Below are 16,273 nucleotides of genomic sequence, written 5' to 3' on the forward strand. Positions count from 1 at the left end.
TCTATTACCTATCTTGAGTAGTTTACTCAGTTTCACTAGGGCTCAGTTTTCTTATTTCTAAAATAATACTCTTCTATATTATTCTAATAATATTAATTCTACATAATAATAATATCTAGTAATATTAAATCTATATAATTCTAATACTATTCTAAAATAATATTTTTTATTTCTAAAGGGATAAATTTCTTGATCCTTAAAACTCCTTCTGCTTAAAATCCCACGAGGCTTTTTCTCCCAGAAGAAATACTGCTCTTGAATCTTTAAAGTCAATTTTTATGTTTTAAAAAGGATATTTTAAATTTTTCCAGAAAATATTTCTTGGAAAGTATATAAATCTTGTTAGATGTTTTGAGATTCATTAAAAAAAAAACCTACCTGAAGCATTCTGCACGATTAAAACATTACCATTCTTGGCACTCAGGGGAATGTACTTAAACCTCAGTAGGTTCAACTAAGTTTTAGAGTGGATAATACAACGAACAAATGTGCCTCTTCAAAGAAATATAAAGCTGAATAGGGTAAATACAACTGCAGGAAAATTAACAAGCCAGACGATTTCCTTTTCCCCTTCCTTGGGCAACCTGTATGTCTAAAGGGAAAAGGGCTCTTTTGGAAGAGAAAGGAGAGATTGGGGAGGGAAGTTTCTCTGATTTCTTTGTGTCTTGCCTGCTGATCTGTCTGCTTTCCTCTCCAGTTCTCGCTGTTTGATAAGGAATTGATTCTTCCCCTCCTCTCCCTCCCTCGCTTCCTCCCTCCCCCCCTCTTCCTTCGCCCTCAGTCACAGTACTGTCCTAGCAAGTGATGCTGTCGGAGACAGGAGACGGGCACGGAGGAGGCACCGCTGCCGCCGCCGCCGCCGCGGGGCAGGAGAGCGTTTCCCAGCACTCGCGCCCAGCTCGGCCCAGAGCTTCTTCCTCGCGGCCACGGGCGCGGCTGCTGCCCCCGCGGTTTGAAGGTGGGCGCCGGTGACCCGGCCTTGGTTCCCGCCTCTAACTGCTCGGTCTCCGGCTGCGCGGGTCTCTCTTCCTGCCTCCCCGCCCCGGGCCGCCCGGGGCCCGCTGGAGGCGGGGAAAGGGCGCCGTGGGGAGAACGCGCCTCGGCGGCGGTGGAGACCGAGGCCGGCGGCCGGCATCCCCGCGCTCGGACCGCGGCCGGCGCGATGTCCAGCAAGGTCAGGAAGTGCAAGGAGCAAGCGAGGGTGACCTTCCCCGCGCCGGCGGAGGAGGAGGAGGACGAGGACGAAGGCGCGGAGCCGCAGCGCCGCCGGCGGGGCTGGAGGGGCGTCAACGGGGGACTAGAGCCGCGCTCGGCGCCCCCGCAGCGGGGACCGCGCGCCTACTGCCCGCCGCCCTTCTCGCCGGGGCCCGACATGTGAGTACCCGGCTGGCCCGCGGCCCGTGCCTCGGGCGGGGGGCGGGCAGGCGCGCCCCTGGCCGCCCCGCGGTGTGCCCCGGACCTCCAAAGTCCACCCTCCGTGGCAGTCCTATTCCGGGCAACTCGGGTGGGCGGTAGACCTAGGCCGGGGTATCTCCCCTCTTAGTCCTGCTCTGTGGAGGGACTCCGGGGACGCCCGAAGGCGTGGCCGGGGTCTCCGTCCCGGCTCCAGCGCACGGACCAGCCCCGCGGATGGAAACAACGGGCGCCAGACACGCTGCCCAGTAAGCAGACGCCCGCTCTCCTCCAACCGAGGATGCACGCACCGCCGCCGGTGGTCTGGGGGCCTCGCGGAAAATGTTCCCCGGGGTCCCCGAACTGCCCCCGGGGAGGTCGGAGAAGGGGACGGTGTGCTTAGGCCCCGGCGTTCAGCGTGGAGCCACCCCGGGAACCTGAGTCCCTTCCGACGCTCCCGACCGTCGGGAGTGGGGAGAAGGGAGCGGACGGTGTATGGTACAGAGGTGGGTGGAAGGTCTGCCCGGACTCCGTTTTCCCCTACCCTCCATTCACAGCTGGGGCTAGCCTGGAGCCGAAGCCTGGCGGGTCTCCCGGGGGAGAGTGAGCGCGGGGCGCCGCGGGTACCGACTTAGAGCTACTTGGTTGGAGTTCCCAGGCAGCTCAGGGTCAGTAGCTGTTCCTTTTTTAAAGGAAGGTAGAGGTCCGCTCTTTAATGCGTGAGCAAGAACAACTTTTCTTAATTTCCAAATCTTGGAAACAGCCTCTCTGAGACGCAGAGAAGATGAAGAATAGAGTGGTTAGTTTTATAGGGTGCATGTTCTCTGTTTCTTTTGTCACGTACCTTGGACGTGTAGCAGGGTTTACTGTTTTTTTAGGAAGAGCGCACAGATAGGTAGAGACCTTGGGTCCAGTCTTTGCGGGCGGCACTAACCGCTTGGGCCGGGGAAGGGGTTCTCCCGGGAAGGGACGGAGGTTCCGCAGCGCCCCCTGCTGCCCGCGAGCTGCATACAGCTAGGGTGTGAAGCCTCTGGGGCGACCTCGACCCGGCAGGATAGTGCAAGGCTGAGCTGGTCAGTGTCCGCTCCTAACTCAGCTGTACCGGCCTAATTAAAAGGAGAACTCAGTGGCTGGGAAAGGTTTCTGATTTTAAATGAGCGACGCATCCCAACGTGGTTCAGTTATTGCTGAAGATTAGCCTGGAGTGGAAATGGCCCAGGAAATGGAGGGAAGGTAGGTCCTCTGAGATTAAAGCCCCGGCCAGCTCGCTTTCCCGCCTCCTTAAGGTTTTAAGACACTGTCCGTATTCCCTTTTGCCAGTCTGGTTTTTAGAACCCAACTCATTTTCTTGATTCTTTAATTTTTTTTCTCTTGTCTTAAATCCACACTAAATGGGACACAAGAGCGCGCTTATCTGAGAAAGTAGGGCGAAGCAAAGATTATACACTTTGCTTTTTGAAGCTTAAGGTCAATCACACAAAGCGCTGGGACAAATTCTAATGTAGACTTGCTGTCTAACTGATAATAGAACATCTTTCCTGGCTATCTGCTGACTTTACATAACTCAACAGGTAAATGTTGTATATTTACTTTGTAAAGCGGCTGAAAAAACTGTCATGTGACGGAGATACGCATTAATAAACGTTCCTTCTGAAGGTAGAGCCGCAAGCTCTTCATGTTTTTTTCCAGGCCTGTCACTTGGTAATAGCAGAGACTAACTTGATATTTGTAGCAGAGATTAGCTGTTTATTCCAACTTTGAGTGGAATATGGTCACAGTTTAATAGACAGTGAACACAGCCCCAGGACGGAATTGGAGAAGGATACCCAGTCTATCAAAGCCCCAGGGTCATTTTCAGTAGGCAGAGTAGAACAGCCGAATTTAACAGTCAGAGGGATGCTGAGGGTAGAATCCCACTTTTACCAAAAAGATTCCTTGAAATAACCCTTTTGCTCATTTCACTGCTCCTGGCTCCAGTATTCCATTTGGGAATTTAAAATAGATTGACTCGGGGAATAGTGTCATCTGCTGTATCACTAGCAAGAGTTTTTTTTTTTTTTTTTAATTATCCTTTGATAAAATTCTTGATGTAGTCATTGATTCAAGCCAAGACTTCCCTTTTCCCAACTGTTTGCAAACCTAGGACCAAGTAGTATACTGTTTGCATGGTTAATTCAGTCTCAAAGTTTTAAAAAATATTTAATGAACTTCAAAAGCATTTGAAGTCAGTTCTTGTGAGTTTTAATCTGAAGACATTCCTTAAACATTTACATATGCAAAGTTCAGACTAGGTACAGCAAGCCACAAAGATGAGTATGACAACTTTACTGCACTCAAGGAGTTTAAAATATCGTAAGGGAGAGGTGGAAATGAAGCCGGGCATAAAAAATTATGCTATTAGAGTAGAATGAGTGCATAAATACATACATACAAGGAGAGAGCTCTGCAGAGTCAAGTGCCAAGAGGAAATGGACAACATAAGATTGTGGAGAAATCAAGAAAACCTTTTATGAGCCTGAAAAGGTAAATAAGCTCAGAGGCAGCAAGAGTGGGCAGTTAATTCAAGCACCCCACCCCACTCCACCCCCTATTCCAAAGTGCCCAGCATGTCCAGGGAATATTAATTTTATGGGAATATTAAGTTTTACTGGAACAGTGAATTATGTGTAAGAGAGCAGTGAGATTTAGCTGGATGTGTTAGTTTGGGGCATTAATGTATAGGATCTTGTATGTCAAGGAGAGGCAATAGGGAGTCACTGATTGTTTCAGAGCAGCAAAGGCTTGATCCAAGTCACTCTAAGAAGGGAATGGATTGAAGTGGCAATTGGCAGAATGTGAGTAAATACCTTAGAAAACTACTGTAGCTTTCCAGACGGAGATTAGGATCTGTGATAGTGTAGGACTGGTGGGATGGAATGGGGAGAGATAGGAAGGGGGGATACACAGAAAGAATCTATGGGAATTTGCCTATCCATGAGGGGTTTAAAGAAAAAGCAGGGTCAGAGGTGACTTAGTGATTTTGATGTAGATGACTAAGATCATGGTGTTATTGTTGGAAAAAAAGAAACTAAATGATCTGACTTTTCAGATAATTTTCAAATACATTTCAAACAGGAAGAAAGGAATGCAAGTTTAAAGCTTGAGAGAATTTGAGAGTCTGCTGTCTGATGGGAATTTTTTTCAAGTTGTGTAAATTTATGATATTGCCCAAGAAAGGAGTGCAAAGAGAAAAACAAAGGAAGCCTGAGTTAGGTTTCTGAGGGAAATTTCTTTGTTTAGAGGGGCAAAAAGAGTAGCAAGCAAAAGACAAAGAAATAAGATGAAGCAGCAGGTGGTACAAAAGCAAGGTTGCCTAGAGAGAAGAGTTTCAAGAAAAGGGAAGAATAGGAAGGCTAAGTCCCTTTGTTGTCCACCTGAATCTATCACAGCTATTGTTAATCAGCTATACTCCAATATAAAATAAAAAGTTTAAAAATAAAATGAAAAGGGAAAAATTGACCCACAGTTGGCAAACACTTGGTAAATCAAGAGAGAAACTTTGTGGGAATTACCTAGCGGCCCAGTGGTTAGGATTTACTGTCAAGGGCCAGTGTTTGGTACCTAGTTGGGGAAAAAGCTGAATAGCTTGGCCAACAAAAAAAAAAAAGAGAGAGAGAGAGAAACTTTGTGAGTCTGCATTTAGTAAGAAGACTCATCCCTTACACTTACCGTACATGCACAAAACCATTAGATTTCTCAGCACTGTTATCTTTAAGAGAAAAAACTTCTGCAAGAGAGGATTCTGGGGAATTCCTTGGTGGTCCAGTGGTTAGGACTCAGTGCTTTCACTGCTGTGGCCTTAGTTAAATTTCTGGTCTGAGAACTAAGACTTGTAAGCAGCTAGGCCAAAAAAAAAAAAAAAAAAAAATTGCGATGAATATACTTAAAAAAAAAAAAGAAGAAAAGATTCTGTTTAGTTTTTCTTGAAGACATGCTGCCAAAAATTTGTCATAATAAAAGCTGTAATTTGTATTTATGTAATACCTCATGCTGTCATTTATATGAATTAACTTGAATCATACCTCTTTAAAGCAGGTTTTATCATTTGGCAAATGAGGAAATTGATACATAGTGAAGTCAAGTCAGTTTCTAAAGATTAATTAGTAAATCAATAACAGAGTTTTTGTATTCTATAGAGTATTATTAACTGCAGTCCCCACACTCTACCTAAGGTCTCTAGTCTTATTCATCCTACATAACTGCAACTTTGTACCCTTTGACCAACATCTCCCCAATTTTCCCACCTTCCAGCCCTTGGTAATTCTCTGCTTCTATGTATTTGACTTTTAAGATTCCACATATAAGTGAGGTCATGCAGGTTTTTTTTTTTTTTTTTCCTGTGCCTGGCTTATTTCACTTACCCTAATGTCTTCCAGGTTCACGCATGTCATAAATTGCAGTATCTCCTTTGTTGCGGTGAAATAATACTGCATTGCATACATATATACCACTGTTTCTTTTTCCATTCATAGTCTATGACACTTTGTTTCATATTTTGGCTATTTGCTAAGAGGGTAGATTTCAGGGTTTCTCATTAATACACACCTCAAAGATAACTATGTGAGGAGCTAGATGTTAATTACCTTGCCTGTAGTAATCATTTCTCTATTGTACAATTGACTCTTGAAAAACACAGAGGTTAGGAGCACTAGCCCCTCACCTCCCCCCGCCCCGCCCATTCTAAAATCCACGGATAACTTTTGACTCCCCCTGAAACTTAGTATAGTCTACTGTTGACCAGAGCCTTGCAGATAACATAGACATTGTATATGTGTACAAAATACACATATTTTGTATGTTTTTTATTATATAATTGTATTCTTCAATAGGTGCTGCAGTGGTAAAGAATCTACCTGACAATGTAGGAGATGTGAGTTCAATCCCTGGGTCCAGATCCCCTGGAGAAGGAAATGGGTAACCCACTCTAGATTTCTTGCCTGAAAAATTCCATGGACAGAGGAGTCTGGAGGGCTACAGCCCATGGGGTCACCAAAGTTGGACATGACTGAGTCATTGAACACCCACACACACGCATTCTTCAGTAGAGTGAGTTAGAGCAATAAGATGTTATCAAGAAAGAGCCTATTATGCAGAGTGAAATAAATCAGAGAAAGACTAATATTGTATATTAATGCAAATATATGGAATCTATTAATAGAAAGATGGTGCCGATAAACCTACTTGCAGGGCAGCAATGGAGCCACAGACATAGGGAACAGACTTGTGGACAAGGTGGGGAAGGGAAGGGTGGGACGAATTGAGAGAGTAGCGTTGAAACATATGCATTACCAGATGTAAAATTAGATAGCCAGTGGAAATTTACTGTATGATCCAGGGAGCTTAAATCTGACGCTTTGTGGTAACCTGGAGAGTTGAGATGGGGTTGGAGGTGGGAGGGAGTTTCAAGAGGAAGGGGACATATGTGTATCTGTGGCTGATTCATGTTGTTATATGGCAGAAACAAACACATAATTATAAAGCAATTATACTTCAATTAAAAATAAATTATTTTTTAAGTCATAAGGAAAATTTACATTTACAGTATTGCACTATACGTACTGACAGTATGCTTATGTCGTCTGTTTACAAAATTAATCATCTATCAGTACCTACAACAGTGTTGTCTTATATGATACAAAATACTGTAGACGTTCTATGTATTACTAACACTGGATATAAAAAATGAAAAAATAATGTGAAAAAATTCGTATTTATTTGCAGGTGTAATTATTCCTGCATTGATAACAAAGAAGCAGCAATGTGATTGCTTTTAGGGTAGCCTAATATAATTGATACGGCTGCTTCACAGTAGCCCAGCCTATCAGCTAAATAATGAACCATTGCAAAATTTTTATGACATACAATATTACTGTACCATCTTCATAATACAGTATTGGAAACATGATTTTTTTTTTTAAAACCACATACCTGTGATGATAGGCTGTTGCAGTTTCTCCAACTGGAAGAGAGGAAGGGAGAGAGACAGGGGCATACTATATGATAATGTAATTCTTTGAAAGCAGAGTTATAAAGCAGTAACAATACTAACATTATTTTTATTAAATATATTTAAAGTATATTATTTAATTTTTTAAGCATATCGTAATTAAATGTCACTCACCTTATGCCTACTTAAGGGATAGACTAGTATTTATTTACATCTTATGCTTTCATGACATACTTAACTTTTTCTTAGTTTTTTCAGTATTTCCAAGATAGAGTTCACAGAGTTTTTTTTCAAATTGTCACAAATCTCCAAATCATTTTCCAATATACTTTAAAAAAAATGTGTACAAATGGACCTGCGCAGTTCAAACCCATGTTGTTCAAGGGCCCACTGTGTATGTATATCAAATTCTATTATTATACACCATAAATATATGCAATTTTTATTTTGAAAATTATGTAAAATAAAGCCACAGAGTTATTAGAAGATTTAAAAAATACAAGAGTGTGTGATGCTCAACTTTGTCTGATAGGAGATCTGAAGATGATCACACAATGCCTTGTAACTCGGATTATCTACTTGAATGTTAGTTTCTGTGGTGCTGGCCTGTGACATTCTTTAAATCTAGGCTTAGCTTGGCTGTGGGATTGAGAACAATGTTGTGCCTGTTGGCTCGGGTTCCCGACTAGAAGTAGAACGTCCTTCCCACCACTGCAGTGGAAATCAGAGATTTGCCAAGTCACTGGAGAATCTCCAGAGAGAGGAATTTGGACTTTAAGGACCAAAGTTGGACTAGCATTGTTAAAGAAGAGGCAGGTTTCTCTTCAGTTATAATATTCAAGAACAGCACAGCACGACATTAGATTTGTTGTTGTTCAGTCGGTTAGTCATGTCCGACTCTTTGTGACCCCATGAGCTGCAGCACTCCAGGCTTCGCTGTCCTTCACCATCTCCTGGAGCTTGCTCTAACTAATGTCCAATGAGTTAGTGATGCCATCCAACCATCTCAGATTCTCTGTGGTCCCCATCTCCTACGTTTAATCTTTCCCAGCATCAGCGTCTTTTCCGGTGAGTTGGCTCTTCGTATCACGTAGCCAAAGTATTGGAGCTTCAGCTTCAAGCATCAGTCCTTCCAATGAATATTAGACTTCAGACCTTTAACAATCTGAAATTCTGAGTTGTATTTTTAGTTTATCCCATAGAGTAGTAATTTTAGTATGTACAATATAGAATCATTTTGCTGTTTTTTTGTAAATTATTTTTGCTTGCTTGCTTACTTCGCTTCAGACATGTCAGACTCTTTGTGACCCTATGGACTGCCAGCCAGGCTCCTCTGTCCATGGGATTCTGCAGGCAAAAAAACTGGAGTGGTTGCCACTTCCTTATCCAGGGTATCTTCCTGACCCAGGGATATCTTGTATCTCCACTGGCACTACCTAGGAAGTCCAAAATTATTTTTGTATAATATCAAAGTAATGCATGAATACAGTTTTAAAACTTAATTCTAAAAAAAAAAAAAAATGGCTTATAAAATCAACAGCAAGCCCATGACAGTTCCCTGGATTTTTTCCTTTTTTCTTCCTGTCCCCTCCGTTTCATTACACTTACAACTCCTTCAAGTATCGCATTCTTGTTATTCGTGTGTTTTAGATAGCATCAGTATTCTCAGGTGAAAATTTCACTCACTTATAACTTTTATTCTCCCCCATCCTCCATCACATGATTTATCACAATCTGTGGTTAATAATTCATTATTATGGTCGTGTAATTATTATTCACTGCAGAGTCAAGTAGTATAGTATAATTACATTTCTTTTCTAATAGTTGTTTTTCTTGGTGTATTTTTTCTACCTTGTTCTTTCCTCTTCAGCTAAATCCTTTAGTCTCTGTGTGTTTTTCTGGAGACATCCCTTCTAAAGCCCTCTGACTTGGTTTGTTTGTCGTTTTTAATCCTTTTTTTTTTTCTTCAGGAAGCATTTAGATTGAGCTGTTCATTAGGGTTGTTCTGAAATGTCTAAACGATGCCTTGATACAAGTCTCTTTTAATTCAGTGAACACTTCATTGATGAATGAATACTTTCAGTATTTGGATATTATGCCCTTTGGTTTGGAGAGGTTTTCTTGTATTAGTCCCTTTATTATTCCTATGCACTATTTTCATATTTTTTCTTTCTTTCTGGAATTTTTGTTATTTGGATTTTAGATCTCCTGAACTGATCCCCTAGTTTTTGTATCTCTTCTGCCATGTTTTCCAGTGATTGTCTTTTCTGTTCTTTCTGAGATATTTCCTTGACTATATTTCCTAATTTTCACTGCTTTTTTTTTCAATTATATCTATTATATTTTTAATCTCTAAGCTCTTTTTGTCTAATGAGTATTTCTTTGTTATAGCATTCTGTCTTGTATCAGAGATGAAATATTTCTTTTTTTTTTTTTTTAATTTCTCAAGGGAAAAAGGAATAGGAGATACTAAATCTGGCTGTTAATATTCTAGAACTGGCCAAGGATACCCCTGTTCTTGGGTCCTAGCCTCCCCTGGGCCTGGTGTCTCCACATTTAGAGAATCTCTGTTACTATTTCTCCAGAGATTTGATATCTTGTATTTCTTATGGGGATGTGGGAGGATTGTCACTTAATCATATCAGTTGGAGGTCAGCAATCTAGGGGCAGGGTTACTATGTACCACTTATACAAAACTTTAGCTCATTGCTCCCTTTTAGGCTCCTGCCTTGTCTCTTGTGGGATTTCTTTTGCCTTTGATTTCCAAGTCTTTTCTGGTATTGGGTGGACCAGCTGGCTTTTTGTTACAAGCACTCTGGTTGGACCTTCCTTCTTTCTGTCAAATCACTCACCATTTTTCTGATTTATGTCTTTTTCATATATTGTAGTACTTCTGATTTCATGGAAGATGAAATTTGTGTTTTTTGTTATCTGTGTTGTTTAGGGGGGTAATTTTCAAGAGGTGAAGGGGTGAGAAAGGCTTTTATTCCATCCTCTTGAAGGCAAACATCCCTACAATTGTGTTTTAGGTATTCATTTTAAGCCTAAGTGAAGATAGAATTATTAACAGGACCAAGATTGAAGAAGGGAGATTAATTAATTTTTAAGACTAATTATGACTGATCTTGTTAGACAAATGGAGTAGACAGTAACCTTTATAGTGTGATTTGTCAGTCATCTGAAGTGCTCCACCTGAAATCATCTTAGAACCACACTTCCCAAATTTAACTGATGTACAGTGTTTTTGCTCAGTTGGTTAAGAATCTATCTACCTGCAGCGCAGGAGACCTGGGTTTGATCCTGGGTCAGGGAAGATCCCCTGGAGAAAGAAATGGCAACCCACTGCAGTATTCTTGCTTGGAAAATCTTATGGACACAGGAGCCTGGTGGGCGGCAGTCCATGGGGTTGCAAAGAGTCAGGCACTACTGAGCAACTAACACTTACAGTGTTTTGAAGAAGAAAAGAATGTCTGAGTGAAAAAGGATTTCATCTAGTCTGGCATCTTCTTAAACAAGTTGAAAAACTGAAACCGAAGGTTAACATTGAATTCACAGCAGTCTCTGGCCTTTTGAAATCTCCAGTTCCCTTTACTGTATTGTTTACACTGTGGGCTTGTTTGGGTTAAGCATTTCTCTTTTCCTCAGAGAAATTTGAGATGCATTTACTCCTAGGAGGAGCAACACAGGAAATTAAGTATTAACTCATTTATGAGATTCAATTAATTCATCATTTCAATTTGACTACTGATGGCAGATCAACTGGAGAAAGTTTGTAAGCTAAGTAGGAGAATTTAGAATGGGGCAGGGGCAGGGAGAGAGGAGATAAGAATATCTCAAGGAACAGTTGACCCCCTGCCAAATATCACTGATAGTGTTCTCTTTTCTTAATATCAAGGAAGTGAAAGGATCCTGGACTTCATCTGAACACTAGGTTAGAACTTCAGGAATTTTTCACTAGTGTGCTAGGGTAGCAAATGTCTGTCTGTTCATGTTTTCTCCTTATAAAACTTCACAGGAAATGTAATGGGAGGAAAACACTTGTTTTTGCAGAGCTCTCTGCTCTAGATAGGAAGGAATGCTTTCAACTTCCTGGTTGAGATTGCCCTCATCAGGCAGTCAACACTACAGAGTCAGTCTGGCAGGAGAGCCAGATGAGTGGCCTGTGGAGGGTGTACACAGAGGAATCTGGCCCCAGACAGAAGGTCCAGAGTTGGGAACTCTGGCTGCCAACTTCACATTTATGCATAAGGGCTCAGAAGTGACTTTATGACACTAACTAGGATTGTTATAGCATTTTTTTTTTAATTTAGCATCTATGTTGGGGATATTTGTCTATACTTTCTAGTCAAAAAAATGTCCCTGTTCACAAGAAAACTCCCTTTTCTTTGCACTATTCAAATAATAGGTGACAGTATGAATTTAGTCCTAGAATAGACCTTTTTTAAAAAATGAGAATTAAATGTCCACAGGTACATGACCTGTTAAGGAAAGAGCATGACAGTACTAAATATTTTACACCAGTTTTGCATTTCTGTATACATTTTGTCAAATAGGAGTGATGTATATGGATTCTCCGGAGAAGGTGATGGCACCCCACTCCAGTACTTTTGCCTGGAAAATCCCATGGACGGAGGAGCATGGTAGGCTGCAGTCCATGGGGTCGCTAAGAGTTGGACATGACTGAGCAACTTCACTTTGACTTTTCACTTTCATGCATTGGAGAAGGAAATGGCAACCCACTCCAGTGTTCTTGCCTGGAGAATCCCAGGGACGGGGGAGCCTGGTGGGCTGCCGTCTATGGGGTCACACAGAGTCGGACACGACTGAAGCGACTTAGCAGCAGCAGCAGCATATGGATTCTCTGTTGAAAACTAGATCTCAGGGTGATGAGACGGGAGCAAAAATCTAAAAACCTCAGACTTTTGACTTTGGAAATGGATGATAATGGTAGAAAACAAGATCTTTTTGTTTTTAATAGCATTAGAGGTTTATATATATATATATAATTGATAGTTACTAATATAAATAGACAAATATGAACTTCTCTTGGGTCAGTAGAGGTTTTTTATTTTATTATTGAGTTCATTATTGTCTCAATTCTTGTTCAGTTATAGAATGAATTTGTATTTCACATCTAATTTCATTGTCACTAATCTTCCTGAAATAATAAAAATTTGTCTTAGAAAATATTGAGTTTAATTAATGAGTTTGGTTTTGAAGATAAGCTTAATTATTAACTATAAGAGCTCATTAATTCTAAGATGTATCCTCTGTTTGCCCTCAGATTATCCTGACCAAACATAACTTTATGTAAGATTGAAATCAAGAGCTATAAGATTCATCAGTTACTTTTTGCAGTGTAATTAAGAATTAAGTGTGATTAAGCAGAAATCTGCTTTTAAAGAAGAATGATTGTTTATATTACTTTAATTCCTGATAATTAATTTATGTTAAAGTTTTCACAGTGTTCTTTTTTATAGAAGAATTACTCCAAATTACCCTCCACCACTGCTTCCACACATTATTTCATGTGACCAAGGGTATTCTTTAATCTGAAGAATGTCCGCTTTCAAAGCCTTCAGTCTTAAATACTGATTGAAGCACACATATATCTATGTCTCCAACAGATACATATTCATCAGTCATGTACTAACAGCCAGGCCTACAGAAATACAGAGACGGTTTTTCTCCTGAATCATTAATATGTTACAGTTATTGTTGAGGAGACTGGCATGAAAGCAGACAGTCATGAAGCAACTCAATAGTCAGTGGAGTTACACACAAAATGTGGTTCCTGGAAATAGGAACATCTAAGTTCTAGAAGGTATTTACCTTCTAGAATGTTTTAGGGGGCACATGTGTTTAAGAAGAATCACCAAGAACTCATGCAGGCAGCAGTTAGGGGTCCTTACGCCTGCTCCCAGTGGATCGTTAGAGGGAGGAGCACACTTTTAAATGGTTTTTCGCTTTTCTGGTCTCGACTGCTCAAGGGTCAGTGACCCTTGAGAGGACAGGGAGCTTTCCTGAGAGGACAGGGAAAGTGATGAAGAGCAGAGATGGGAGCTTCCCTCCAACAAAGCTTCTTGTCTCCGACTTAGTCCCTAGGACATGTACCAAAATTAGCAGATGTCTAATAGATTTATTAAAATGATACATGGAGAATTCTGAAGATAACACTGGCCAACAGAAACTCTAAGGGATTAATTACTGTGGAGACTCAAATATCTCTCCCGACTTGTAAGTGCTGGAATCTCTACATGTTAACTGTTCTCTGGGGTGGGAACCCTTAGACATGGAAGTGCTGCTTTCCTGTTTCTAAAATGGAGTGCCTCATCTTGCTGGTTTGGTTGCTTCTGGGGCAATGTGCTGTTGAGCCGCACTTGGTGTCGGGAGATGCAGGCTGAGCAGGAGGTGCTGTGGGACATGGCAGTACCCACAGCATGGTTCCCCTACATGAGACAGTCGAGCTGACTGGGCCCCTTTCCTCTGGCCTTGCACGCTGGTGCTCTTGAGGCTACTCAAGTTCAGAGCATCCCCCCACTCTACTTCTTTGCCTCCTCAATACACAGAGTAAGAGATTTTCAAAACGTTTTGTTTTTGATGACATTATCGAGGCTGTCAGATGCCCTTTCCTTTTTCCAGACACACTCACATGTAGGCATAGAGTGTAGCTGTCAGGTGTCTCCAGGGGCAGCTGCGTTGACTGACAGGTGCCGTGTGCCAGGGGGACTGTGGGGTTTGTCTATTTTTTGACTTTTCATCTCTGACTGTCTTGTCCTTTGTCAGTGCCTGCTGCTTCCCACCTTCATTACTACTTCCAATTATCACCATCCCTAATACGAGAACTAACATGGTGCTTTCTCTCTAACACTTGTCCCCCCTCCTCTGTGCTTTTCTCACTACTTATCTTCCAAGGCTCCTTCTGCTTTTTTTTTTGCCCTTCACAGAAGGACAGACTGGAACCTAGCCGGTGCGTACCTTCTTCTTCTTCATTGTGGTGAACTAAATAGTTAAAGCAATTTGACCCTTACTCTTACTGCTTTAGCTCACATTGGAGATGCTGTTTACTTTGCTAGATGGATTGAGTAGCTGGTTAATTCTTAACATCATTTAAATAAAAGATTTGAGGTGACTTCTTTACTAGTGGTCATTTGTTGCTGAGTGCTAAAGAATTTGTGATTCAATCCGAAGAGCCATTTTAGAAACTGTTTTCATAGAACCAAAGTTTTCCAACACATAAGCTAAGCACATATTTTTCTAAGAATTTTTTTTGGGGCAATGTAGACCGTTTTTTAAATCTTTATTGAATTTGTTACAATATTGTTTCTGGTTTTTATGGGTTTGTGGGGTGCAGAGGGTTAGGCCACAAGGCACATGGGATCTTAACTCCATAACCAGGGATCAGACCCACACCCCTTGCTTTGGAAGGCAAAGTCTTAACCACTGGACCACCAGGGAAGTTCCTAAGCATGTGTTTTAATAGTGCTATTTTGATTTGCATCTTGTTATTCATTTTTCTTGTTCCCTAGAGACAGCATGGTAAAGTAGAGAGACACTACTGAGAGAACCTCTGAACTCTCATTTCTAATTCTCTTTCTTTCAGTGACCTTAAGGAAAAGAAGCTAACATTCTGAGTGAGTCACTTTATCTGTAGAATTAGCATCAGCTGACAAATATTTTTGAACATATAATGCGCTATATCAGGTACTATAGAGGTAGCTAAGAAGTGTGAAAAAAAATTAGGAAGTATAGGGCATTTATTTTCAATCAAACTTAGGGTACATGAATATCACAGGAGACAAAATCAAGGAGAGGGGGAAAAAAATGTATAGGTTTATGGGCAGATTCGGAGAAGGCAATGACAACCCACTCCAGTACTCTTGTCTGGAAAATCCCATGGACGGAGGAGCCTGGTAGGCTGCAGTCCATGAGGTCGCTAAGAGTCAGACACGACTGAGCGACTTTACTTTCACTTTTCACTTTCATGCATTGGAGAAGGAAATGGCAACCCACTCCAGTGTTCTTGCCTGGAGAATCCCAGGGACGGGGGAGCCTGGTGGGCTGCCATCTACGGGGTCGCACAGAGTTGGACACGACTGAAGTGACTTAGCAGCGTGGGCAGATTAGCAGTAGTACAAATGGTCAGGCTGAAATGGTCCAGAATAGTTTCAGGAAGGTTCCAAAGTGGACAGAACCTTGAAGGTCTTCTAGTTATTAATCCTGTGAAGTTTTACCCTCTGTTTTCAGAGGTGTGATGCAAGCTGGACCACAGAAGATAGGAGGGATTTGAATTGCTAAAGGGCCAAAATAAGAGTATGCCCAGGATGGAAACAAAAGGAACATCCCAGAGGCAAGTGTAGCAGGAGCAAGACAGCAGAACAACTTGGATGGGCAGCGCCATGTAGCTCGCAGAACAGGCCTTTCACCTGAGCGTCCCATCTGCTGACGAGGGGAGAAAGAATGTGACCAAAATGTTCAATCTATGGGTTAAATTAGGTTTTCAAATTCTGTTTTGTTTTTTGCTTGCTAAACAGACATGTATTCTCATTCAACAAGTGAATTAAGCAATCAATAAATTAAGCAGTTAATTAAGCAGTTATGTAAGTTAATAAGAAGGGAGGGCTTGCCCTACATTATCACAGGGATGTAGTCAACTAGAACAGTGTCTTCCTGGGCTGTGAGCTGGTGTCTAAGGGACCTTTGCTTATGGATTCCTCCCTGCAGTCTCCTTGCAGTCTCTTTCTGGTCCGCATGACCATCCCTGGTTCAGGGCACTCAGGAGAGATGCTGTGAGGCCAGTTTCATTCATCTTAGTTTGATTCTATAAAGTAAGTTTGTTTACTTGGGTAAGATTGCTCATGTTCTTGGAAAGCCACTCCTTCCCCTGCTCTTCTC

At 41.7% G+C, this 16,273-nt stretch overlaps 1 protein-coding gene across 4 annotated transcripts in view; it reads left to right on the forward strand.

The window, feature by feature from the left end:
• The first annotated feature begins 779 nt into the window (after window positions 1-779).
• Window positions 780-16,273, forward strand: part of TRPC3 (transient receptor potential cation channel subfamily C member 3) — a 72,968-nt gene continuing 57,474 nt past the window's right edge. For 2 of the 4 annotated variants that reach the window (XM_086345927.1, XM_086345930.1), the window contains exon 1: window positions 780-1,374. In XM_086345927.1, the coding sequence (XP_086202053.1) occupies window positions 1,163-1,374 (212 nt within the window). In that variant the 5' untranslated portion in view covers window positions 780-1,162. The remainder of the gene's footprint in view (window positions 1,375-16,273) is intronic. The other 2 variants (XM_086345929.1, XM_086345928.1) reach the window with 2 other exon arrangements.

This window comes from Bos grunniens, chromosome 17 (genome assembly GCF_055505025.1).
Source record: "Bos grunniens cultivar Pamir isolate PY7600 chromosome 17, Bosgru_T2T1.0, whole genome shotgun sequence".
In the NCBI taxonomy this organism is placed as follows: domain Eukaryota; kingdom Metazoa; phylum Chordata; class Mammalia; order Artiodactyla; family Bovidae; genus Bos; species Bos grunniens.